This window comes from Salvia splendens, chromosome 15 (assembly GCF_004379255.2).
Source record: "Salvia splendens isolate huo1 chromosome 15, SspV2, whole genome shotgun sequence".
Lineage (NCBI taxonomy): Eukaryota > Viridiplantae > Streptophyta > Magnoliopsida > Lamiales > Lamiaceae > Salvia > Salvia splendens.
In genome coordinates, this window is record NC_056046.1 from 19,112,881 (window position 1) to 19,138,313 (window position 25,433).

The 25,433-nt window shown below is 42.6% G+C and overlaps 2 protein-coding genes across 2 annotated transcripts; both read right to left on the reverse strand.

The window, feature by feature from the left end:
• Positions 1 to 13,288: 13,288 nt before the first annotated feature.
• On the reverse strand, positions 13,289 to 13,684 carry LOC121766821. Its single transcript, XM_042163059.1, has one exon. The coding sequence runs from the start codon at positions 13,682 to 13,684 to the stop codon at positions 13,289 to 13,291; it is 396 nt and encodes a 131-aa protein (XP_042018993.1).
• Positions 13,685 to 13,791: 107 nt separating this feature from the next.
• Positions 13,792 to 14,417, reverse strand: LOC121766823. The gene is made up of 2 exons (XM_042163060.1): positions 14,148 to 14,417; positions 13,792 to 14,013 (listed from the first exon to the last, which is right to left on the reverse strand). Exons 1-2 carry the CDS (start codon positions 14,415 to 14,417, stop codon positions 13,792 to 13,794), a joined length of 492 nt encoding a protein of 163 aa, XP_042018994.1.
• Between the last annotated feature and the right edge of the window lie 11,016 nt (positions 14,418 to 25,433).

The following is a 25,433-nucleotide window of genomic DNA, read 5'->3' on the forward strand; positions in this document are numbered from 1 at the left end:
TATGGATGGATGGAGTATCTGTTAGTTAAAGAAATATTGTTTCATTAACAATATAAGCACACTGTCAATTTTAATTGGATACAATATCATTTTGTCACTATTATAAATCATTTTGTTAAACTGGTATAAATCATTTTGTTTCATTAAGAAATATTGCATGTATTTTTCTATTTATCTTATTCTATTAAACTGGTATAAACCAAAACATATTAAATATATTAGTATGGAATTCGATTAATTTTGCACGATTAGTTGATTTCATATAAATTGGTGTTTAGTGTGAATCAATTCTAATTTTAATTTTTCTTTCACACAATTTAGTATATTAGTCTATTTCTTGAGCAAGATTTTTTTGTATAGAAGAGCAATAAATCTGGAAAACTGAAGGTTTAATTTCATACTAATATGTATTGAATGAGGCCCTGTTAGCTTAATTTATAATCATGTTTAATTTAGTGCAAATTGCCTATAAAGTCATGTACTTTCAACATAGTTTGGTTTTTCCCGTTAACTTTAAATGTTGCATGAAAAGTCATGAACTTTACCGGGTTGTGTAAATTTCCCATCCAACCCGACGCGATAGATCTACGACACAATTAATTATCATACGTGGCTGGTGGAGCGAGTGTGTTCGAGATACTAGCGGATCAAGTAATATCAGATTATCACCGATCGGGTGGATCTGTTAGCAAATGTCGTTGCCACTTGATCAAAGCGTTCTCTCTCTCGCTCACCTCCAATATAATTTATAACTTCCAAACTCGCACTACTTTAACAATAAAGCGGCAAGAACGGGGTCGATCCCACAGAGAAACCGATGTATCGAGTGTGTGAGTAGTGAACAGGGTTCGGCTGCTGCCACGCTTTAAGTTGGGAGTTTTTACGGTACTAGATTTATGCTAGACAGAATCTAAACTAACTACTTGATCAAGCTACTCATCATGCTGGCACAATTAATGGATCAAGTAAGCGACAGGCGGAAATAAGAACTTAACTACCTAGGCATGCTACGAAAAACACAAACACTCTGCCATTCATCATGATTAAACACTAAATCAAGGACTAAAAAGTGAAACTGAACTGGAACAGTAAACATGATGACGAAAACAAAATAACTCCGATTTTTATAGCTCAGAACAGTGCGGTGAACATGCGGAATACAAAAAGATCAAAACTTGAACTACGGAACAACACTAAATTTATACTAAGCTAACAATTTCAGAAAGTAAGAAAGCGAGTAAGGCCAAGGAGCTCTCGGTTGGAACTTGAGACAACGCTGAACAGATATTAAGTATTCTGTCGCGCTTCCTTCGGTCACTCTCTCTCTGATTGAACCTTTCTCTAACTAAGCTATCTCGGAACTGGAAACTAAACTCAACTAGAAAAGGAAAATAAAAGAAGAAACTAAAAGGAAGATGCTAAAAAGAAGATTCTTCATTATGGTGGCACATGTTCTATTTATAAGCTCGCTGCAACGACCTCCAGTTAGGTGGTCCCCGCCTAACTGCTTGATCACCCCCTTGATCATTTCACCCGATTTTTGGCCTTTCTCGCCTTTTGTACCAACTTGATCAGCTTGACCTTGTTGTCTTGGTCAAGCGGCATTCCTGCACAATTAACACTTGCTTTGCGCGATAAACTGATCAAGTTGCTGGGGTTTGGTGCCCCTTGCACAGCGGAAGTCATGCATAAACAAATAAATCAGATCTACAGATCTATTTGACCGATTATGGGATTAATTAACTACATGTTAAACACAGAATTGCATCCAAGAACGCACATAAATCATGTAAAAGGAATTAAAACCTAAAACATGAATTTCCTACGGATTAGAATTACCGATCTGATTCTCCAAAGAATCGACGATTACTTGCGCCTTCTCCACGTGATGTTCTTCGTACTCAACCACGAACCTTCTAATCTGTATCCCGAACTCAGATAATGACCTTTGGGTGGGCAAAGCTTGTCAGAATCGAAAAGAGCTTGATTAGAAAGAAGACAGAATATCAGTTTTCTCAAAAACCGATTTTTCGTCCACTCCCACAGGGGAGCACGAAAATTGATGATTAATTCACTAATAATCTCCTTTATAATCTCCTTTTATATTGAGTTATAATGGGCCAGATTAGGGATCCATGGAGGTTGGACTTGGGCCAAACCTGTTGGACTTTTACTAATTAAATTGTGCCCCAATTTAATTTAAATCCAAACAGAATATTATTATCTTCCACTATAGTATAATAATATTGACTGCCCGTCCAATCCCAAATTACGAGTAATCCGGGCTTTACCTCTTTAATTTATTATTTCTCGTGTTTAAGATATAAATATCCATTAATTAATTTAAGCCTGCTATTTGACTTTAATTAATTAATAACTTTTTCCAAGAGTTGTCTAGTTCAAAATCTTTATTTATTATTCTGAAATAAATTCCAACCGGCCGGGTTTCTGAATAATAAAACCTTTTTCGAACACCTCTTGAGGATATTATCAAACTGGACTCACCCAGCACACGATTCATTGCAATAACAATACTAGCACCTCTAGACATTAATCACCACTACCCAAGATATCAGGATTCTTGGATTGCGAAAAATCTGCACCATTTGATAAATCAAAGTAGTGCATAATCAATATCGTATGCTCAATGTTATATCAACAATGATTAAGAAATAACAATCACCGAGACCTCGTCTTTCAGTAAATAGCAAGAAAGACTTATCTCAACTGTTAGATCCTTCAGTGCTATACCACACCAGTGTCGTTTATTTCCTAAGGTAAGGAAACATGCGGACTGACACTGCAACCTTTCACGATAGGTAGCCAAAGCCTATCTAGGTTGTGAAATTCTATTTCTCTTCTACAAAGGACCGACTGCGTCACCTTCTGTGAACGTCGTTCACGACCAGTCTACTATGTTGAAGAATTAGACTTGTTTGCTTCTTATACATTTAAATGTTTGAGAAACATCTTATAAATGCTTAAGCAAACACCAATGCGATAAAATTACTTCTTCTCGCCTTAGGTTAAAAGTGGATTGTAGAGTTTATTGTATACAAGCAATTCTATCCGTGCAACATGCTCGAAATATACTTTTCAGTATACCAATCCTAACAATCTCCCACTTATATTCAAAATCATGCTTTCGAGTATACCTACTGCCAAAACTCTCCCACTTATACTCTAAGCAGGTCTCGGGCCATGATACATCGAACTACCATACTTTTCACCTCATGTGTAAAACATGTTGTCATATAGGCATTTGTGAAGAATTCTGCCAGGTTGTTCTCTGATGATATCTTGGAAACCATAACGTCTTGCTGCGCACTTAATCCTTAATTAATTTCATACTTCCTCTCTATGTGATTGCACCTTTATCAGATCGTGTTTCCCTCGAGTTAGACACTTGGCTAGAGTAATCATAACAAAATATAATACTCATAGGCATACTCGGATTCACGGTCAAAGCTATTAGGAAGTTACTAAGATTAACAACTACCTTAGTAGTTTCTGATGAAACCACACTTGTAATTTTCATGATAGAGTCTGTGATGTAATCACACTCCTTCATGACTCAGTTTTCAACTCCTAACGTTAACACATAGTCAGAGGATAACTCGATCATCAATCAATTATAAAATCAAGTCGATGTAACCTAAAGGACATAACATGGATGTCTGGTAAACTAGAGCATACCGTTTAGTCTTCTTCAAGTACTATAGTATATTCTTTACCCAATCCAATGTCCTTGGCCATGGTTAAAATGATATCATGCTTCTATGCCAACGGCAAAGCTAATATCTAACTTAATACACATCATAGCATATATGAGACTTCCAATTATGGAACTTGTCTCATTCTTCTTGATCTCATTCAATGTCGAAAAACAATTGACTAGAGACAAAATAATTCCGTCTAGAAAAAGAAAAACCTTTTCTTGGAATTTTCAATGCTAAAGTGTCTAAGTATTGTGTAGATGTAGGATTCTTTAAGAAAACATACATTCTTTTTCTAGCAATCTAATGACACAGATGCTTAGAATGTAACTAGATTATCTTAAATCCATCATCCTTAAACTGGGTAGACGACCAGTTTCCTACGCTAGGTAACCCTCTTAGTTGTTTATCAAATTTTATAGATGTCATCATCGTAGTGTACCAAGAATACCAAATATAGTGCACTTTCAACTTTCTTGCCCTGTATTACATAACCATTAAGATGTTCCATGCAGATGATCTCCTCAAGACTTCTACTTAAAGAAAACTGTCTTGACAATCATAGTACATACATCCTAATTTATGTAGGCAACAATAGACAATATACAGATCGACTTAGGCAAAAATGGCAGGCGAGAATATAATTCTCTCTGGGTATAACCCTTTGCCATTTTTCTAGCCTTCTGAGATCCATGCTTACACTTGCAGGTCCACTAGCTCCCACTGACTGAAATAGTCTATGGGTAGTATCGCAAGTCTTGCAAACATTCTTGTCTATTTAAGATTGTTATTCAGAATCTATCATCTTATCAAGAATGATTATCTGAATAAGTCATTGCGTCCTTGTAGTTACAGGGATTATGTTCAAGTTGATTTAAGACTAAGTCTTAAGACTCTTTTAGACCCATGAACTTATTATGTTCGCAAAGAACGCTCCCACTACGACACGACTCTTACAACCTTAGGTACAAACGTTGATTTTCTTAGTGCATAAGTTTCTAATGGTATGACTTCTTGGTTAAGATGGAAAATAGATATTCTCATTATCTTGAGAATTATCATGTTTGTTAGGCTTGTAGTTCTCCTCATAATCTTCATCAAGGAATCTAGTATTCGTGTAAACAAACACATATCTTGCCGTGAAGATTATAGAACTTGTACCTTTTCTATCATTTGGGACAAGCTTAAAACATACCTCAGTTCACAACTCCAATTACATGGATACCTTTTCCAAAACATGTGTTGGAATAACTCCACACCTTGAGATGTGCTGGACTAAACTTGCCTCTAGTCCACAACTCGTGTGTTGTAGAAGGTACTGATGTTATGATAGTTTCTTTAAGGTATAACTCGTTGTTTCCAACATATATCCCATCAATGATAAGGTGTTATTGAGTAAAATTGTTCACTTATCGAACTTGTCTTCGATAGACTTCGATATCTTCTTATATGACTATCCCATTCTTTAGAAGAATGCTTGGAGTAGTCAACTAGGATTTAACTCCCACTACTGATCTTAACTCATTTGCTCGTCTCCTATGGTGTAAAGCATTGAGACTTACTAGTCTTTCTATGTTGCATAGTATTCTGAATCCTTTGAACCACCAAAGGATTCTAACTTATAGTGCATCAACCAGACTTACTTGACCTTCAAGCTATTTAACAAACAAGTTGTTAAAATCTCGATAGTCACTTGAGTTAGACAAAATCAGTTTGAACAATTACTAAGTACTTTCTTGGCCTTATGATTAAGTACCATAAATACTTTATCATTCATTGTTTAAGAAGTTGAACTGTGGTGTTAAACTCAATATTTTTGCAATTATATTGTTTAGATACTATGATGTATAATTTGTTTTTCTATGGTACCATGATAGATATTCGATCCACATTTCTCAATGATGCAAGCATTATCAAATGACATCGAACATCATTTAATCATTAACACGTTTAGAAACTGAAACTGAATTCTTTCCAAACTAAACTGTACCAATAAAACAAAGTCTACATCAAAACAAAACAATAAAGTGAGCATAAAAAATAGCTCCCACTGCAACAACTGCCCAACTGGATCTAGATCTCTCTTTTAGAAATTGCATTGTTATCTAAGTCATTGTCCTTCTGTAGAAGAGGTCAATCCGACTCACAATGCATCTTCTCTTTTGCTTTTTCACCCAATTTTTCGTGCCTTTATAGCTTTCATTGATGACAATTCAGCTCTTCCCTCTTTCCATTGCTAGTCTTCTGTTCGATTGAACTAAGACATAGGAAAGATGCAGCCTTGATGAATTCGTCAGCTATCATGTTATCTTCCTCCAATAGTAATTAAGTGAATATAATGCTTAAGGTTTCCAACTTTTCAGTAACAACCTTCATATAATCACTTCCTATTACATTTGGCGATGAACTGAGTGTAGAAAATATTTGAGTAACTGAATCAGAAGATTCCTCAAAACATTCTATCTCTTGTGGATATTCCAATAGAATCTGGACAACGTCCTTATTGGATATCTCATTATCATCAATAAAAACCAAGACTTGTCTCACTACTTAAAAGAAAGTAGTTTGATCTTCTTCCTCAAAGAACTTGTCAAGTACATGCATAAAATGCATTCTCAAACTTTCTTTGTGGAATTTTATCGAGGAAATGGAGGACATGAATTGGTGAGTACAAACTTTAAGTTTTCAGCAATGAGAATCTTATTCATTTACATTTCCAGTCTACATAATTTTGGCCTTTGAGTTTGATTTCATTAAGGTTCGCAGACATTATTAAGAATTTGGCTGAGAAGAAATAAAACTATTTATCACATACTATGCTTGATACATAATTGCAAACAACCACAAAACAATGTATGTATCTCGCAGCTGTCAAAACCAAAATAAGTACGCCTCTAGGGAGGTCATACAAATTCGGATTCCAACAATTTCCTGGTCACAATACCGACGGATAGTCCAGAGACCACTAAGGTGGCATGGCCGCCAAATATTGCCCAAGCATTTACCATAAATATTTGCATCTAGGAATTTCATTTCTGTTCATACTCCTTCTAGGGAAGGTCGTACGCCACTAACAAAATTCCATAGCTATCTTATAAATATGTTTAAACACATGAACTTGCAATTTCACAGGATTATGGCTCCCACTAGGGTGGGTCGCGATAATATTAGAAACTCGATTCTAGTTTAAACAATTTACTATTAAGAAGTCTAATCTTATGAACTTGCTATTTCGTAGGATTATTGCTCCCACTAAGGTGAGTCGCGATAATATTAGAAACTGCTTCATATATAGACCAATTTATGGAGACCATATACAACACACTGTTGTAATTATCGCTTAGTCATTTTAAACATGGTTTTTGCATAATTATCACATAAGCAGAAAGGGCAGATAATCCACTTAAACCAGATTAACACCAAATAAACAGATAAATCTATTTACTTCATGGTAATTAATCACACTGGATAATTATTGAAATTATTTAATAAATCTAGGGAGATTTAAATAAATAATTAATTCCTTATCTTATCCAAAATATGAATTTCGGATTTGATAAATTTATCTTGGATAATGACTATCCAAATTAATTTAGGATTTATCTAGATAGAGTTGAATCTATCTAAATCCTTTTTGGGATTATTCTAGATTTTATAAGAATAAAATCAAATCCTTAAATTAAAGATAAGAATGATCTTAGATTATCATTATCAAAATTGTACTAGGATATTTCAGGATAGAAACAAATCTATCCAAATCCACAAGATCATGTAAAAGGAATTAAAACCTAAAACATGAATTTCCTACGGATTAGAATTACCGATCTGATTCTCCAAAGAATCGATGATTACTTGCGCCTTCTCCACGTGATGTTCTTCGTACTCAACCACGAACCTTCTAATCTGTATCCCGAACTCAGATAATGACCTTTGGGTGGGCAAAGCTTGTCAGAATCGAAAAGAGCTTGATTAGAAAGAAGACAGAATATCAGTTTTCTCAAAAACCGATTTTTCGTCCACTCCCACAGGGGAGCACGAAAATTGATGATTAATTCACTATTAATCTCCTTTATAATCTCCTTTTATATTGAGTTATAATGGGCCAGATTAGGGATCCATGGAGGTTGGACTTGGGCCAAACCTGTTGGACTTTTACTAATTAAATTGTGCCCCAATTTAATTTAAATCCAAACAGAATATTATTATCTTCCACTATAGTATAATAATATTGACTGCCCGTCCAATCCCAAATTACGAGTAATCCGGGCTTTACCTCTTTAATTTATTATTTCTCGTGTTTAAGATATAAATATCCATTAATTAATTTAAGCCTGCTATTTGACTTTAATTAATTAATAACTTTTTCCAAGAGTTGTCTAGTTCAAAATCTTTATTTATTATTCTGAAATAAATTCCAACCGGCCGGGTTTCTGAATAATAAAACCTTTTTCGAACACCTCTTGAGGATATTATCAAACTGGACTCACCCAGCACACGATTCATTGCAATAACAATACTAGCACCTCTAGACATTAATCACCACTACCCAAGATATCAGGATTCTTGGATTGCGAAAAATCTGCACCATTTGATAAATCAAAGTAGTGCATAATCAATATCGTATGCTCAATGTTATATCAACAATGATTAAGAAATAACAATCACCGAGACCTCGTCTTTCAGTAAATAGCAAGAAAGACTTATCTCAACTGTTAGATCCTTCAGTGCTATACCACACCAGTGTCGTTTATTTCCTAAGGTAAGGAAACATGCGGACTGACACTGCAACCTTTCACGATAGGTAGCCAAAGCCTATCTAGGTTGTGAAATTCTATTTCTCTTCTACAAAGGACCGACTGCGTCACCTTCTGTGAACGTCGTTCACGACCAGTCTACTATGTTGAAGAATTAGACTTGTTTGCTTCTTATACATTTAAATGTTTGAGAAACATCTTATATATGCTTAAGCAAACACCAATGCGATAAAATTACTTCTTCTCGCCTTAGGTTAAAAGTGGATTGTAGAGTTTATTGTATACAAGCAATTCTATCCGTGCAACATGCTCGAAATATGCTTTTCAGTATACCAATCCTAACACAAGTAACATACATTTTACCCCTAAACCGATGCATGAAATAGGCCTTATCAAACTGCTCACACTTAAAACATACTTGTCCCCAAGTATAAAGAAAAAGAAAAAAAAAGATAAGGCAAATTTCAGGCATGGTTTACTCATTTTAAGAAAATAAAAGAAGACGAAAAGAAAAACAAGACTCAAAACAAAAACACATATTCACATAGATGCATAAAACCGAATAAACTTTCAACAATCATACCCGAGGTCGAGGTGAATCCATTTGCCAGCAGCTTATGTTTCTTCCCTTTCGCTTTCATTTGATCAATGTGTCAGTTTGTCAAGATTGCTCAATTAAAAACCAACTGTTGGATTCACTCAGTCACTCATATCTCACCAGAGATCTAAGGACTGTTCACTTAGTATTGCCACAAATTTAATACCTCGAATCGGACTGCACAAGATAGTTCCTTAAGGTCTTTGTTCCGGGTGTAATGAGGCTAAAGGGGAGTAATGTATTAAGGTAGGGTCCTAGGGGTTCTAGGTTAAAAATATAAACGGTAAAAAGAAAAAGAAAAACACATGAGTCAAGAGACCAAGGACCTTGAACAAACTTGCTGGATCAGACTGAACTATTTATTTTGCCACTGGATATCTCACTGGGTCAAGTTGCGACCTTTAGCCTTTAATTTTTGGCTTGTCCCCTAACTTTCGACTTATTGGGTCAGGTTATAACTTTTTCCTGCCCTCTTTTTCTCAAACTTTCTTTTTCTGATATTTTCAACACACACACACACACACACACACACATATATATATATATATATATATATATATATATATATATATATATGTATATATATATATATTTGACTTGATCAACCTGATTAACTAACCTGATCAACCCGGCTATTCCATTACTATCCATTTTTCTTTTGAAATAATTCACCTCTTTGACCCCTTTTCCTCACGTGATACAAAAATATAAAAATGTGGGTTTCGGTTTCAAAAGACGGGTAAAAGTGTATGTGGCTCAACGTGGTTAACTAGGGGGTTCCTTGTTTGATGAGGCGGGTTTATGAAACGAAGGAAGAAAAAGCTCAAATGGTTAAGTCCTAATGCCTTTAGTCCTTACCACATGTGCAATTTTCATCTAAATATTAAAAAAATAGTCTCTGGTATTTTTTTTTCTTTTGTAAAAACAGTAGAAAGTGTTCTACTTTGGCTTATAACTCACATATAGAGAGGCTTCACAGAAGGTTTTTTAAAAATTGAGCATTTTCATCATACTTGCATCGTTCAAACTGATCAAGTTTAGAAATCAAGTTTCTACATGTAAACATACTGAGTCCTTTTACTTACTCTTCCCAAAGCAATCAAGTCTTTAATTTATCCAACTTCATGCATACTGCCCTATTATTACTATCTGATATTTTTGCATTTATAAATCGACATGAATGATTCAATTAGGCGGCTAACCCTCCCCCATCCCACTGCATATGAACTCTTCTCGAGGGACTTGATGCAGTGGAAAAAGGGTTAGGCAACGGCACAGACAAACCAAGAAAAACTTCTCACACTTAGACCAGACACTGGGCTAAGTGGGAGATGGTGCTAACAATCAAAGCATGCCAATAAACACTGAAAAAACACAATAACCAAAAACACAAAGGCAGTCAAAAAATGGGAAAACATGCATAAACTTCTCACACTTAGACCCAACAAAGGTCTAAGTGTGAAAGTGGAACAGAAAATCAGTTATTACAAACCAACATCAAATTAAAAAAAAAAGAAATTGTTTGTTTGAAATAAGCTGAGTCAGGGGGGTATACTAATGCTTCCGTGAGGGTTGACTGGGGGATGTATAAGGATGCTTGGATGAGGTGCGTCGGACTGGAGAGGAGCCTGTAGAGGGAGGTGGTGGTTGCTGATTGTGGGTTGCCTCCTGCAACCTGGTCAGCAGGACCAGTTGAGCTTGGGAATTCTCCACCAGCTGCTGCAACATTTGCTCCATGTGGAGCTTCCATCCATCTTCAGCTTGAGCAGTCTCCTCTTGCTCCGTCCTCGGAGTGGGCACCAAATCCAGTCTTTGCCTTTGGTGTCTATCAGGGCTCGCCGGGCGATCAACAGTCCTTCTTCTTTCCTCATGCCTGCCCTTCTGCTGCTCCTTCTGAGTTGTAGTGTAGAAGCGAAGTTTCCCACCGCGCGTTTTTTCAAGTACCTGTATTCTTATAAAGAAATCCAGGTCAAATAATTCTAGTTTAGGGCAGCGGCTGGGGGCGCTCTACATTCTTCCGGAACACCAGGGTCCAATTTCACCTTAGGTAGGCTCCAAGAAGGTGGCAGACGTTCAGGTGGCCGGTAGGACGGGTGGCAATTTGATTGATCGAGTAAGCCAGCTAGAAGCCAAGGTGCACCTTCCTCTGCTCCCTCATGCTCCACATAAAGTAGTGCTCGGCCAAGGTTATGATCGCCCTTGTGTTGGCTTGACCAAGGAGGTTGCAGCTGAGGTAAACCGGAAGGACGTAAAAAATTCCTTGGCCAAGGCCTCCAACAACCATTCAAAACCAATGCCGGTAATGTACTCGGCAAACTTCTCTTCAACCCGGATCGTCTCTAGGGCTGGTTGGTGGAGTTTCTTTCCGGCCTTCAGCCGCTTCTGGGCAGTCACCCTCTGGTGGACCTCCTCCTGCCACTCAGGGTTGTCTAATTCCAGCATCTGCTGGAGGAGGTCCGCGGTCAATGCCACGGTCGGTTTGGAGTAGTCGGCGGTAGGGGGTGTTGTAGGCCTTTCTTGTTGCCTGCAGGACGTTCGTGTCCATCAGAGCTCCCTACCCTCGGTATCACTGCCCTCATCTCCCTCGCGTTGGGAGGCAGGTTGGTAGGCGTCAGTAATCACGATACCCTGGTTGGCAGGGCGCATCTTCTTAGGAAGGAGAACAACACTCTCCTTCCCCTTTCGCTTTCTCTCTGTTCTCAGGCGGCTGTCCTCAACAGCCCCACTTTCGTCAACGGCCGCACCGGCCCCTTGGTTCACTGGATCTTCCTCATCCACCAGCTGTCGCACTACGCGGGGCCTCTGCTCTGGCTCCTCCTCCACCCTCGGTTGATTGGCCCTCCTGGCCTCTACTTCCTCTAGCAGTCGGTCCATATTCATTCGGCGCGTCCGGCGGCGCAGTGGCTGCTCCTCCCTCTCGGGTTCGTCCTCCACAGTGTGGAGAATATTCTAGTCAGCCTCCCTCTGCTGAAGTAGAATGTCGCTGGGAGGTGGTGGAAAATCTTCCATATCATCATCGTCGATTTCGACGACTTCTATCGGTTGTGGCCCGTGGGCAGAAGTAGAACCGCCACTACTTGCTGGTGACGGGATGTCGGGGGCAGGTGTGCCCTCTGCTGGTGGTGGCGGTACGGACTCTGCTTCTTCGACCGGAGCGGCGTCAGGCTACGCTCCTCCCTCTTCTTTGTCAGAGTCGTCTCCGTTGTATTGTACCAACAGGAAAAAGGGAGTAGGTGTAGGAGCGGGAGATGAGGTAGGTGCAGGTGTTTTGGGTAGAGAGGATGGAGGATTTTGGGGTACAGGAGTTGGCGCGGGGTTAACAGACCGGGTAATTCCGAGTCGGGCTTTAAGGGTGGCGTAGACTGCCGCGTTGTCCATTTCTGCAAGTATACTACGGAGGATTCTCTCTAAACGCCTCATGGCCTCTGGGTCCACTTCAGGAAGTGGAGCGGCGGCGCTAGATTGTGGTGGAGGGACTGCAGTGGTCGGCGTGGAAAGGCCGGGGGTTTCCGGTATTGTTTGGGCTTGGGGTGAGGTTCTCCGGTCACCACTGTTGGCGCCGGCATTTGAGGATGAGGATGAAGTGCTAAGTTGAGTAATCTTCATTTTTTTGGTTATGGCTGTGGGTAGTTCTTGTGGAGAAGATGATACTTGGAAAAGGGTTTTGAATCTTTGAGCGGTGTGAGAGCAAATACGAAGTACTGTAGGCGGTTGGATAAAAGTGAAATACATATCAGAAAGCTGCCTTTTATACCGAGATCCCGACTGTTGAGATCCCTGCGACGCTTCGCGTACATGTGCGCTTTTTCAGAGTGACAGCTGGCTTAGCTTCCCCAATACGCTTATTCTCTCTAGTACATCTTTTCTAATGCAGCAGTTAGTACTCTATGGCACCCTTTCAATGAGTGTACACGTCATGTCATCACCCTACCCTGATCAATTCAACCACTGTAGCCCACAATTCAAATTTCAACTGATCAAGTGGATAATTAATTCCAGATGAAAACTCAAATAGTACCACTTGATCAGTTTCTTCCTCACTTTCCAACTTTTAAAATCCTAAGCTTAAAAACTAACACATGAAAAATATTTATACTATCTACCAAGGACTTGACCGAGTTCCCCTAGGATATTACTTGATCAGTTTTATGGATTAAGGAATTTGTTGCTTGATCAAGCTGACTACCCATGAGTACCCGATCACTCTTTTTACCTGCTTACTAGCGAGAGTTAGGCATGAGTAGTGCAATGTCGTCCACCACAGATGCCTCCATTCCATTTCTGTATGGCTTCACCTTATGTCCATTCACCATAAAGGAAGGCGAGTCAGGATCGCTCCCCTGGAGTTCGACTGCTCCATTTGCTCTGATGGCGACGATGGTATAAGGGCCGATCCACCTTGACCGCAACTTCCCGGGCATCAACTTGAGTCTTGACTGGAAAAGAAGCACTCTCTGGCCCACCTTGAGTTCCTTCTTGCGAAGGTTCTTGTCATGCCACATCCTTGTCTTCTCTTTATACCACATGGCCAAATCGTAGGCATCAAGGCGGAGCTCTTCAAGCTCTTGCAGTTGCATTCCCCTTTCTTCAGCACCCGACTCGATATTCAGGTTCATTTCTTTAATTGCCTAGAAAGCCTGATGCTCGACTCCCACCGGCAGATGGCACATCTTCCCAAATACCAGCCGGTATGGGGACATTCTGATCGGCGTCTTAAAAGTGGTCATGTAATCCCAGAGCGCATCCTCCAGACGACGGCTCCAATCCTTTCTTGTAGGGTTAACCGTTTTTCTAAGATCGCCTTGATCTCTCTGTTTGATACTTCAGCTTGGCCATTGGACCGCGGGTGGTAAGGTGTGGATAGGCGGTGGTGGACTCCATACTTTCTCATTAAGGCTGCGATGGTTCTGTTGACGAAATGAGTTCCCTGATAAGAGATAATGGCCTGTGGCACCCCATATCGGGTAAAGATGTTTGACTTTAAGAATTTTGCGACTTCTCTGGACTCACACGTCCTCTTCGCCTTCACTTCTATCCACTTGGACACGTAGTCCACTGCCACTAGAATGTAGAGATTGCCTTCAGAAGATGGAAAGGGTCCCATGAAAGGGTCTGCGGCATCTCATCTATTGCAGAGATTCCTCCAGTAAGCTGGCATCTTGGGCACCTCTTGCAGAACTCATAAGCGTCTCTATGGATGGAGGGCCAGTAGAAACCGCTGTCAAGTACTTTCCTTGCTGCCTTCTTTGGCCCGAAGTGACCACCACAGGCTAGTGTGTGGCAGTGGACCAACACGTCTTCTTGCTCCCAATCTGGTATACAGCATCGGATGACTTGATCCGCCCCCATCTTCCATAGGTAAGGATCATCCCAATAGAAGTATCGGGAGTCGCTCTTGAGTTTCAGCTTCTGCGATCTCGTAATCTCAACACTTCCGGGCAACTCGCCCGTTACCAAATAATTAGCCTTGTCAGCAAACCATGGCTCCTGTTGTTTGTGTTGTCCCTTTGTTCCTTGGTCGGCTTGATCAACCCCTTCTGCTCGGTTGATCCACGAAAGTTCAGGTGTTGACTTGATCAGATATAGATGTGATAAGTCGTATTCTAGGCCTTGGTTACAGGTCAGTATGATGTGCTTAATTGATTATATTTGCAAAACAGTTGTTTAAAGTGTGCAGGTTAAGCATTCTAGCCAGTAGGGAAGTTTCGGAATGTTCAGGTGAAGGAGGCGCCAGCATGATCTCATACTGATCAGTATTCGTGCTAAAACGGCTTGAGATGGATAAGACGGATAGCTGGGACGGATTACCCACAATTAAGGGCAAAGAAGTCAAATTGCAACGAGGATTTACCCTAAAATCAAGGGTAGCCTCCCTATAAAAGGAAGCCAAATTGGAGAGAGATATACACATTCACTCATTCACCACCATCTTTAGGTAGAAAGTTTTCTCGGTAGTTTCAGTCTTTCAGCCGTGTCCCGCTTCTTGCCTCGCCGTAGCCATGATCACTTGACGTTCAAATGTTCCCAGAATTCCAGTCATCGTCCATTCCAGCCAGGAAGATCGTAGTTTAGAGTCTCATCGCCCGGAGTGGCAAAACACTTTTACATTGCTTTCGTAGTTTTAAATTTCTCGCTTTCCTTACGTTGGATCTTGTTTGCCTTTGGATATTTTCTGCTTTTGAAGTACTTTGTTGAAGATCCGAACGTGTTTATGCTATGAAGTTGATTTCCGTTTCGTTTATTGTGGTGTTTCTTAATTCCCTTGCCTAGTTAGCTTAGATCTAAAGTTTCTCGGTGTTTAAAGTGCTGAATCTCTCAATTCCGTTTACGTAACAAATTTCTTTAGGATAGATAAACAAGTACTGTTTGATCGGAAAGTAGATCGTTGCATGCAAAGCTTAGTTTTAATTTCTGAATCGTTCTTTCATGTTGACCAGTATGCAGAAGTCCAGTTTCAGTGTTTGATTTCAGATTTGATTTCTTAGTTTTGGATCTGTGTTTGTGAGTTGTTAATCTGAGTTTTCCGTGTTGAATCTGGAATTGTTATCTGAATTTTGGAAGTGTTAGTTGAAGAAGATGATGTCTATTTCAATTGGAGGGGACCACTTACTTTTCGAGATGCTTTTGCTTTTGTCACCGCGGTAGTTTAAGAACGCACCATCTCTGTGGGATTCGACCCTTACCACCACTATACTGATCAGTAGAAGTGGGTTGAGGAATCTTTGAAACCAAGGTCTAGGTTAGTTAGGATCTCTATCCTGATCAGTAGGATATATCCTTGCTTGAACGACACCTACGCACCCAGGTCCTTTCAAATGGCGCCGTTGCCGGGGATGGATAGCGTTATTTGCAATTACTGTGAGTGATACTTCGGTGTATATATTGTGCATAACCTTTCTTTTTTTCTTTTCTTTTCAGTTTATGAGAAGCAGTTCGGCTCCTGACCAGTGGAGGCCGAAGATACTTCAGCGAGGATCGATACTCGTAACCACTCGATCCGGGTTGTCGACGGCTTTATCTGACTTAGGTTCGAGTAGCGACGAAGAGCAATACAACATAGAAGGACCAATACCAGAGGAGATACCACTGTTGGAAGGCATTCCAGTTCAGATGGCCGCCAACGGAGATGAGGATCCAGAGATCGGTACCCTTAACGCGCATACCGAGGGAGAACCATCGCAAGCCATAGTCGTCATTCCAGGGCAAACCGCCTGCGATGTGAAGCCTCATGTGATCGCGATTCTGCCTACATACTGTGGGAAGAGCTATGAAGGGCCGTATGAGTTTCTGCATGAGTTTTGTAAAATTTGTAGGGAGCAGAGGAGACCAGCAAGAGCGAATGAGGATGATTATAGGTTGAAGGCCTTGCCATTTGTGCTCAAGGGGGAAGCCAACACCTGGTTCATGCGCCTGCCCCCCAACTCCATTGAGACTTGGGCCGATTTCAAGTCAGCATTCCTAGGCGAGTTTTTCCCGTCATCAAAGACAAGCGCGCTGAAAAGGGAAATAACTAATGTGAAGCAAGGGTATGATGAACCCTTGAGCGATTATTGGGCAAGATACATGGGTCTTTTGGAATCATGTCCCAACCATCGCATGGCGGACATTGAAGTGCATCATACTTTCTACGAAGGTATGAACGCGGTAACCAAGGATCTAGCAAATTCATCGTCAAGAGGAAGCTTCACACAATTACGGGTCAGCGAAGCGAAGAGAGTCCTAAGGAAGCTACTGAATGCAAAGAAAGAGTATGACCATTCAAGGGAAGGATACAACCGAGAGCGGGCTGCTGTTGTCTCGTCTACTGATCAGGAAAATAAACTGGAGCAGAAAATGGACTTGAAGATGGATGAGCTGAAGAAGTCACTTCTGAGTGCGATCGAGAAAAGCACCCCACCACCTCCCCCAGCTGGGAATTACAAAGGTACAGAACAGGGAAATCAAGGACCGAACTATGAACAGCCTAGTGACTACGTGAATATGGAACAGGTCAATGCTGCGGGGTACTTCAATTCCAGTGGGCATTGGATTCAGGGTAGACAACGGGATGCACCATGGAGGGATCATCCAAACTTTCGATGGGGAGACGGGGGCCAAAATCAGAACCAAGGACAGAACCAGTATAACCCCAATCCAAACCAAAACCCTAACCGTGGACTAGCAAACCCAGACTACCAGCCCAACTGGTCAGGAAGAAACCAACAAACCCAAAATCAAAGCCCACAAAGCCAAAACCCGAATCCTGTTTATGTACCACCCCACCAGAGAAACTTCCACAGTTTCCAAAATCAGCCAAATCATGCACCCCAACACCATCAGAACCAAAATCAGTTTCAAGCCCAGCACCAGAATCAATATCCTCAAGATCAGTACGTCCCTCCTGCCCAGTATAACCAATACCCGCCTAATCAAGGCCAGCAAAACTTCCAGAACTATCAACACCAAGGGCCGAATCATTTCCAAAATCCGAACAGGCCAAGGAGGTCCGTTGAGGACATGATGGGTGAAATGCTAGCGTCACAACAGAGCATCAAAGAAGACTTGCAATCCCATAACGAGGTCGTGCAGGGGATGCAAAATGCCCAGAAAGAACATAAGGCGAACATGGATATGATGAATAGGCAGTTAGCCCAACTGGCCAGTTCGGTGGGGGATTTGAAGGGAAATGCAGGTAAACTCCCATCTACAGTCCAAATGCCCGACAAGGCAAATGTGAGTAAGGTTACGTTGCGGACCGGAACTACTTATGACGCGCCTCAACCCAAACGACCTAGTGGAGGATCTAACGGAACGAAGATAGGAGGCGATACCGTTTCAGCGGAAGAACTAGGGAGGCCTATGCCTCAGATGCAGGATCCATTCTTCTTGGATGCTACACCAATTGTAGGAGATGAACCCGAAACCCTACTGACCAGGAAGGAACCTCATCGAGAGGAAGAGCCCAGAATGGAAGCCCAGACTCAGGAACTACCCCGGAAAGACTCCAAGAAGGTTGCTAAGGGACAAGTAAATGAGAAAAAAAGGGGAGAAACCATTCCCATTCCGATTTGTTACAAAGAGGAAGAAAGAGAACCCGGTTGACTATTTGTCGATTTTTGGGAAGTTGGATGTCACCATACCATTTCTCCAAGCCGTGAAACTACCCCCTCTTGGGAAATTCATAAAGGACTTCATTGCCGGGAGAGCCCAGAAAGATGGCAAGATTATGGTGGAAGGGATAGCGTCAGCAATAGTGCAAGAGACGTTACCACCCAAGAGAGCCGACCCAGGTATGTTTACCTTACCAATAACTGTTGGAGATGTGAAGGTCGAACATGCAATGTGTGATTTGGGGACGTCTATAAATGTCATGCCATTGTCTATCTATAACCGGTTGAAGGGAGTGAGGCTGTCAAGTACTAGAGTATTGATCCAACTGGCTGATAGGTCGTGCATAAGTCCGGAGGGAGTTTTAAAGAATGTATTAGTTAGAGTGCATGATTTTACATACCCTGCTGATTTTTATGTGATCAAAATGAGTGAGCATGAAGCGAGGGAGTCTAGTGGAGTCTTGTTAGGAAGACCATTTTTGAGAACGGCCAAGACGATCGTGGATATGGCTGAGGGGACTATTTGCATTGATTTTCATGGGGAGAAGTTTACCTTTGATATAAATGATGCCATGAAGAAACCTATTGATTCTGAAAATCTATGCTATGTTGATGTGATTGACCCTTTAGTCCAAGATTTTCTTGAGACCGAACTATTGCAGGAGAGACTCCAGGCTTTAGATGTTTATGAACAGGCTGACGTAGAAGCTGCTGCATGGTGTGATCTGATCAGTAGCCAGGGGTTGACCGATGAAGAAATTGAAGGAGCAATCAAGGATTTTGTCAAAAGTCGGAGTTCATAGGAGCCGCAGGGGCTCAGCTACCAGTCAGTATAGAAGAACCATCAGAAGGAGATTTAGAAAAAGGGGAAGAGTCCGAGAAAAACCCCCTAACCGAAGACACACTTCCACCCCAAGTTGAGCTGAAGAAGTTACCCTCGAATTTGAAGTATGCCTTCCTCGGAGGTGAGAACTCCTATCCAGTGATCATCAGCAGCAGCCTTACGAAGGAACAAGAAGCTAGGCTACTGACCGTGCTGAGCAAGAACAAGAAGGCGATTGGATGGAGTCTTACAGATTTAGTTGGAATTAGCCCCGACGTCTGCATGCACCATATTAGGCTGGAAGAGGGAGCAAAGGCACATCGAGATGCCCAAAGGAAAGTAAACCATAACATGCGAGAGGAAATATTGAAGGAAATCTTGTAGTTGTTGTCGCTAGGGATTATCTATTCAGTGCCAGACAGTGAGTGGGTCAGCCCGATCCACATGGTTCCAAAGAAGTCGGGAATCCAAGTCGTCCAAAATGAGAGGAATGAGCTGATTCCAACGAGGCTAGTCACGGGTTGGCGAATGTGCATCGATTACCGCAAGCTGAACAATGCAACAAGGAAGGATCACTTCCCTCTGCCTTTTATCGACCAGATGTTGGAGCGACTCGCTGGGAAGAAGTACTTTTGCTTCTTGGATGGGTACAGCGGATATTTCCAAATCTACGTGGATCCTGAAGACCAGGATAAGACCACCTTCACTTGCCCATTCGGAACTTATGCATACCGGCGCATGCCTTTCGGCCTATGCAACGCTCCAGGTACGTTTCAACGTTGCATGATGAGCATATTTTCTGATTTGATTGAGGATTGCATAGAGATATTCATGGATGACTTTACGGTCTACGGAGACTCGTTCGATTCTTGCCTTCATCATTTGGATATAGTTCTTGAGAGATGTCAAGCGAAGAGTTTGGTTTTGAACTTTGAGAAGTGCCATTTTATGGTCACCGAAGGGATTGTTCTGGGACACGTGGTCTCGGAAAGGGGAATCCAGGTGGATCGAGCAAAGGTGGACGTTATATCTAAATTACCGTTCCCTACTGATCAGAAGGGGATTAGGGGTTTTCTGGGGCATGCCGGATTTTATCGACGATTTATTAAGGATTTCTCCAAAATCGCCCAACCCCTTACCAGGCTACTTCAAAATGACGTGGAGTTCGTTTTTGATGAGCAATGCAAGGCTGCTTTCAATCTTCTCAAGGAAAAGCTGATATCCGCACCTATCATACGGGCTCCTGACTGGGACCATCCTTTCGAAGTAATGTGCGACGCCAGCGACTTTGCGGTAGGGGCCGTGCTGGGTCAGAAGATCGATGGGAAGAGGTACGTAATTTTTTATGCGTCCAAGACTTTGAATCAAGCCCAGCAGAATTACGATACCACTGAAAAGGAGATGCTGGCAGTGGTGTATTCTTTCGAGAAGTTCCGGCCATATTTGTTGGGATCCAAGGTCATAGTATATACTGACCATGCAGCCATTAAGTATCTGATTGCCAAGAAGGAATCCAAACCACGCTTGATCCGATGGGTACTCTTGTTACAAGAATTTGATTGGGAGGTGGAAGATAAGAGAGGAGTCGAGAACAAGGTGGCAGACCATTTGAGCAGAATAATGCAAGATGGAAACAGTGACGAAGTGCATGATAAGTTTCCAGGGGAACATTTATGTGAGGTGATTTTTGCGCCCAGGAAAATTGATTGGGAAGAAGTGTACAAACTTACTGGTCAGAATGATACAGCAAAAGGAAAGGAGAAGGTAGGGCATGAGCCATGGTATGCGGACCTGGCCAACTACCTAGTAACTGGAGAACTTCCAGAAGCACCAAGTGTTACCAAGGCACAAAGAATGAAGATCAAGAGTGAAGCAAAATACTACTTTTGGGACGACCCCTACCTATGGAGGGTAGGATCCGATCAAGTGATAAGAAGGTGCATTCCTGACTGGGAGCAGCGGGATGTTATAACCCACTGCCATTCGTTAGCATGCGGAGGACATTTCGGATCCAAGAAGACGGCAAGGAAGATTATGAATAGCGGCTTTTATTGGCCAACACTCAACAAAGATGCGTACGAGTTCTGCAGAAGTTGCGAGCGTTGCCAACTGACCGGTGGAATATCTGCCCGGGACGAAATGCCGCAGGTACCCATAATAGTTTGCGAGCTATTCGACATATGAGGAATGGATTTCATGGGGCCTTTTCCTTCATCCTATGGCAATCTGTATATCCTAGTCGCGGTAGATTACGTCTCCAAATGGGTAGAAGCCAAGGCCACAAGTACGTGTGAAGCAAAGGAGGTGGCCAAGTTCTTAAAGAGTCATATCTTCAGCCGGTTCGGAGTTCCAAGGGCGATCATATCAGATCAAGGTACACACTTCTGTAATCGCACAATTGAAGCCTTAATGAAGAAATACGGTGTGCACCATAGACTTTCCAGCCCGTACCATCCGCAAGCCAATGGTCAAGCGGAGATCTCTAACCGTGAGATAAAGAAGATTTTGGAGAAGACTGTGAACACTTCGAGGAAAGACTGGAGTGTGAGGTTAGAGGATGCTCTCTGGGCGTATCGAACAGCCTACAAAACCCCCATAGGCATGTCCCCTTACCGGATCGTTTTTGGGAAGATGTGCCATTTACCGGTTGGGATCAAGCATCGAGCATACTGGGCAGTACAGAAAGTGAATATGGATGCTACAGCCTGCGAAGAGGAAAGGAAGCTGCAGCTGCAGGAGCTTGAGGAACTTAGATTGGAGTCATTCGACTCAGCCATGTGGTACAAGGAGCGAACCAAACTGTGGCATGATCGAAATCTGAGAACTAAGGAGCTCCACGTTGGCCAGAAAGTACTACTCTTCCAGTCAAGATTGAAGCTTATGCCAGGGAAACTCAAGTCCAAATGGACAGGACCTTACATCATAACTGCACTCAGATCCAATGGAGCGTAGAAATTTCAGGGAGTTTTCCTAACTCGGAACCTTTCATAGTAAATGGACATAGGTTGAAAATATTCAGGGAGAATAGCGAAGTGGGTGTAGTGGATGAAATTCCACTGCAAACACTTACATCGGTTTCATACTGATCAGTAAGATAGGAATTTGGAATTCCACATGGCTAGTTCCATTTTGATAATTTTCTGCGTATACTGGCCAAGTAGGATTCCAAATTACCCAAGAAAGGTGTAAATATTGTAAATACGTAATTAGTCTTTGCATGTCAGATAATTTCTAAGAAAATCCAAAAATATTTTCGGGCCTTAAATTTAATTTGGAGTACACATTGACCAAGAGACTACCTATTTGGTGCTATTTCAATTCTAATTTAAGAGCCTATTTGAATTATTTCCCTTATTAGGCAAGTAATGGTAGGTTTCGAGAAAAGACGAAATTTTGAATTAAGACTTATGCAGCTTTTGCAGGGTGGCAGCGGCTGGAGTGGCGTGGAGCAGAGAGAGTAGACGCGATAGCCAATCAGGGGCCAGCATTCCTAACCGTCTTCCGTCCAAGCGTCGCGACCGGCAACTCCCTATAGCCGGTTGTAACCACCTGCAACTGCTATCTCTCGCCTAAATTAAACGACCGTCCCAAACTTTATCCCTCACAAACCCTCATTTTCAAATTCCCTTTTTTCAAGAGATATTATCCCATACTCTCTCAAGAAAGCGTAAATCACAAACTCTCATTTTCTTCCATTTTCTCCCAGATATCAAGACCAAATTCCACTCTTTACAAGCCCTAATTTTCAGCCATGGGGAAGAAAGCATTTGCTACCAAAATCAAACCGCCCTCAAAGAAAACCAGTGAGGAAGGAAACCTTGAAATACCACCACCACTAAACCCACAACGTCCCGCGCCAACACAACAAGCCCCGCCGATGGTCTCTCTGGATGCAATGGCGGAGTTTCTCCGATTGCAGGATCCGAATAGGAATTGGGCAGCGGAGTTAGAGTATTTTAACCAAGGTAGAGGGCAAGGGAGCGGAGCCGGAGCAACTCATGCGGCAACCATGCCAGTAACCACTACGCAACCCTTGACCCCTATTTCATCTACATTGCCGATTCCGTCGATGATTCCCCAAGAAAGCAACCCCCCAACTGAAGCCGAAATGACAGAGACGGAAGGAATTTTTCCGACGACCCAGGAAGCCGAACTTGAGGATCTCGAGGCCATTGCGGCTTATTATGCCTCTGATGAAGAAGAAAGAGCGGAAAGGCTGAGAAGGGAGCAACAAGACCAGGAAGGGGGAGAAGGAATTGAGGAGACGCCAGAAGTGGAAGCGGTTCGCCAAGAAGTAATTAGGGAGGAGATCGACCTGAATAAGTCGGCCCAAAAGCGCGGCCTCATGACGGAAACGGAGTTTGAATCAATAGTGGAAGAGGTGAATCGCAGGGAAGATACTGCTCTAATGGCTGAGGGTCTAGACCTCGCATCGAGGGCAGTAGGAGAGGATGAACAAGCTTTTACAGAACCCATACCGAAGGATAAGGCATCCCAGTCAGTAGGGGAAGAGGAGAGGGAAGAACAGAGTGAAGAGAAAGGGCCAGAGCCAGTTGATACCCAAGTGGAAGCAGGGGATGATCGAATGCAAGTAGATGAGGAGAGACCAACCGTAGACACTCAAGTACCGGAAGCTGTGGCGCCTCCCGTCTTAAAACCCCACCCAGTGAAGCGGCAATTGGTTCTGAAGATGCGGGTATCTCAGCGATGCCTGGGCAAAAGAGCAGCCAGCAAGGCCAAGACAAGCACGGCTGAGAACCCAGTAGAGATCGAGAGCGAGGAAGAACAAGCCACTCCAACGAAGGCAGGGGGTGAACCTGCACAGCCTACTGCTCAGGAGTAAGAAGCACAATATCAGCGAGCCAGAAAGAGGAAATGGAAGGCTCCAATCCAGAAGAAAGCAGTAACAAAGAGGTCCAGGGCAGCAAACACAGGAATTGTGATTACCGAAGCTTCTCAGAGGATCCCATCGAGCCGGCAAGAGCAGAGTGATAGTGAGTATGAGATTAGTGAGGAGTCTGCATCGGATAGTGATGAGTCCGTGGAAGAGGAGGAATATGGGGAACAGTCGCTCCCAGGTGATCACCGAGAGCTTGTCCACCCACCAGTGGAGAGGCTCCGATATAGAAGATGGACCATGGATTTCACAAATGAGATCGCCGAGGAGATGAAACTCTTCCAGAAGCAGAAACTGAAGGATACCTTCGAGAGTCTGGACGATGGCAGCAAGGAAATTAAGTGCGGCAAGGTAATACACTACCCTTCTCTGGATGAACTAGGTGTTCGTGACCAATTCCTTGCTTATATAAATGCTTTGGGTTTTGAGTGGCTACTGCAAAATGGGGATCCACGTATCAGTGTGAGATTAGCGAAGGAGTTCTTCACTACCTTTCGGTTTAAGGTGACAACGGACCTGGATGAAGTGTCCATTAGTTTTAGATTGTTTGCGGTAGAGTTTAGTATGAACTTGATAGAGTGGACATGTCGGATGGGCATGTGTACATTGGAAGAAGCGATCAGTTCTGAGTGGAGAGACAGGGAGAGGGGTATCCCTCGTAGGCACGTGGATTTTGATCAACAGGAGGCCTGGGCTGAACTTACTCACCCCGGCGCTGGAGAATTCGCGTCCACTGTTTCCCGTTCCATCCATTTCAATGATCCAGTTCTGCGACTAATACAGCTCCACCTTGATGCCAACCTGCTGGGCCAATCTAACTCAGCCGTCCGCACTTCAATGACGGAGGTGTATCTCCTTTGGTGCGCAAGACAGGGACGCAAGCTGCATCTTGGATTTTGGACGGCATATCAGTGCCACTTGATCGCTACGCACCCTGCCAGAAACCTCACTCTTTGCCACATTTTGGGAGCTTTCGTAGGCAACAACCTCATTATCACTGAGGCTGACGACTTGTCTCCGCTGCCCATGGTGCGGCCACCGGGATTATTCGACATACCTTACTTCGTTAGGACAAATGCGGTCTACATGAGGGTGGGACGACCGCAATTTTATGCAATGGGTGAGGAAGCCACGGCAGGAGGAAGAGTCGCGTTATTGGAAAGGACGGTTACTGAATTGGCGGAGGAGAACAGACAGATGAGGGCAGAAATGATCCGATTGGCATCAGTAGTGGAACGGGTGTTGAAGGAATCTGCGGAGCAGAGGATACTGACCCAGAGGCAAGCGTCTATGGAAGTGATCGTGACTAATTTAGGAGAGGAGAACCACAAGATACAGACGGAGATGAATAGGATGTTGTCCATGATCGACAATATCCTAGAGGAGGTGAGCCACCAGAGGGCGGCTGAAGCTATGAGAGTAAGGGGCAGTGTAGCCCAGGATACCGGACCAAGCGGCCATGCTGGCCAGGATGTTGAACCACAAGTCCCAGAGACCGTAGTGAAGGAGCAAGAGGAAGAGAAAGCCGAGGTGCCGGCAACTGCCGAGGAGCCGGC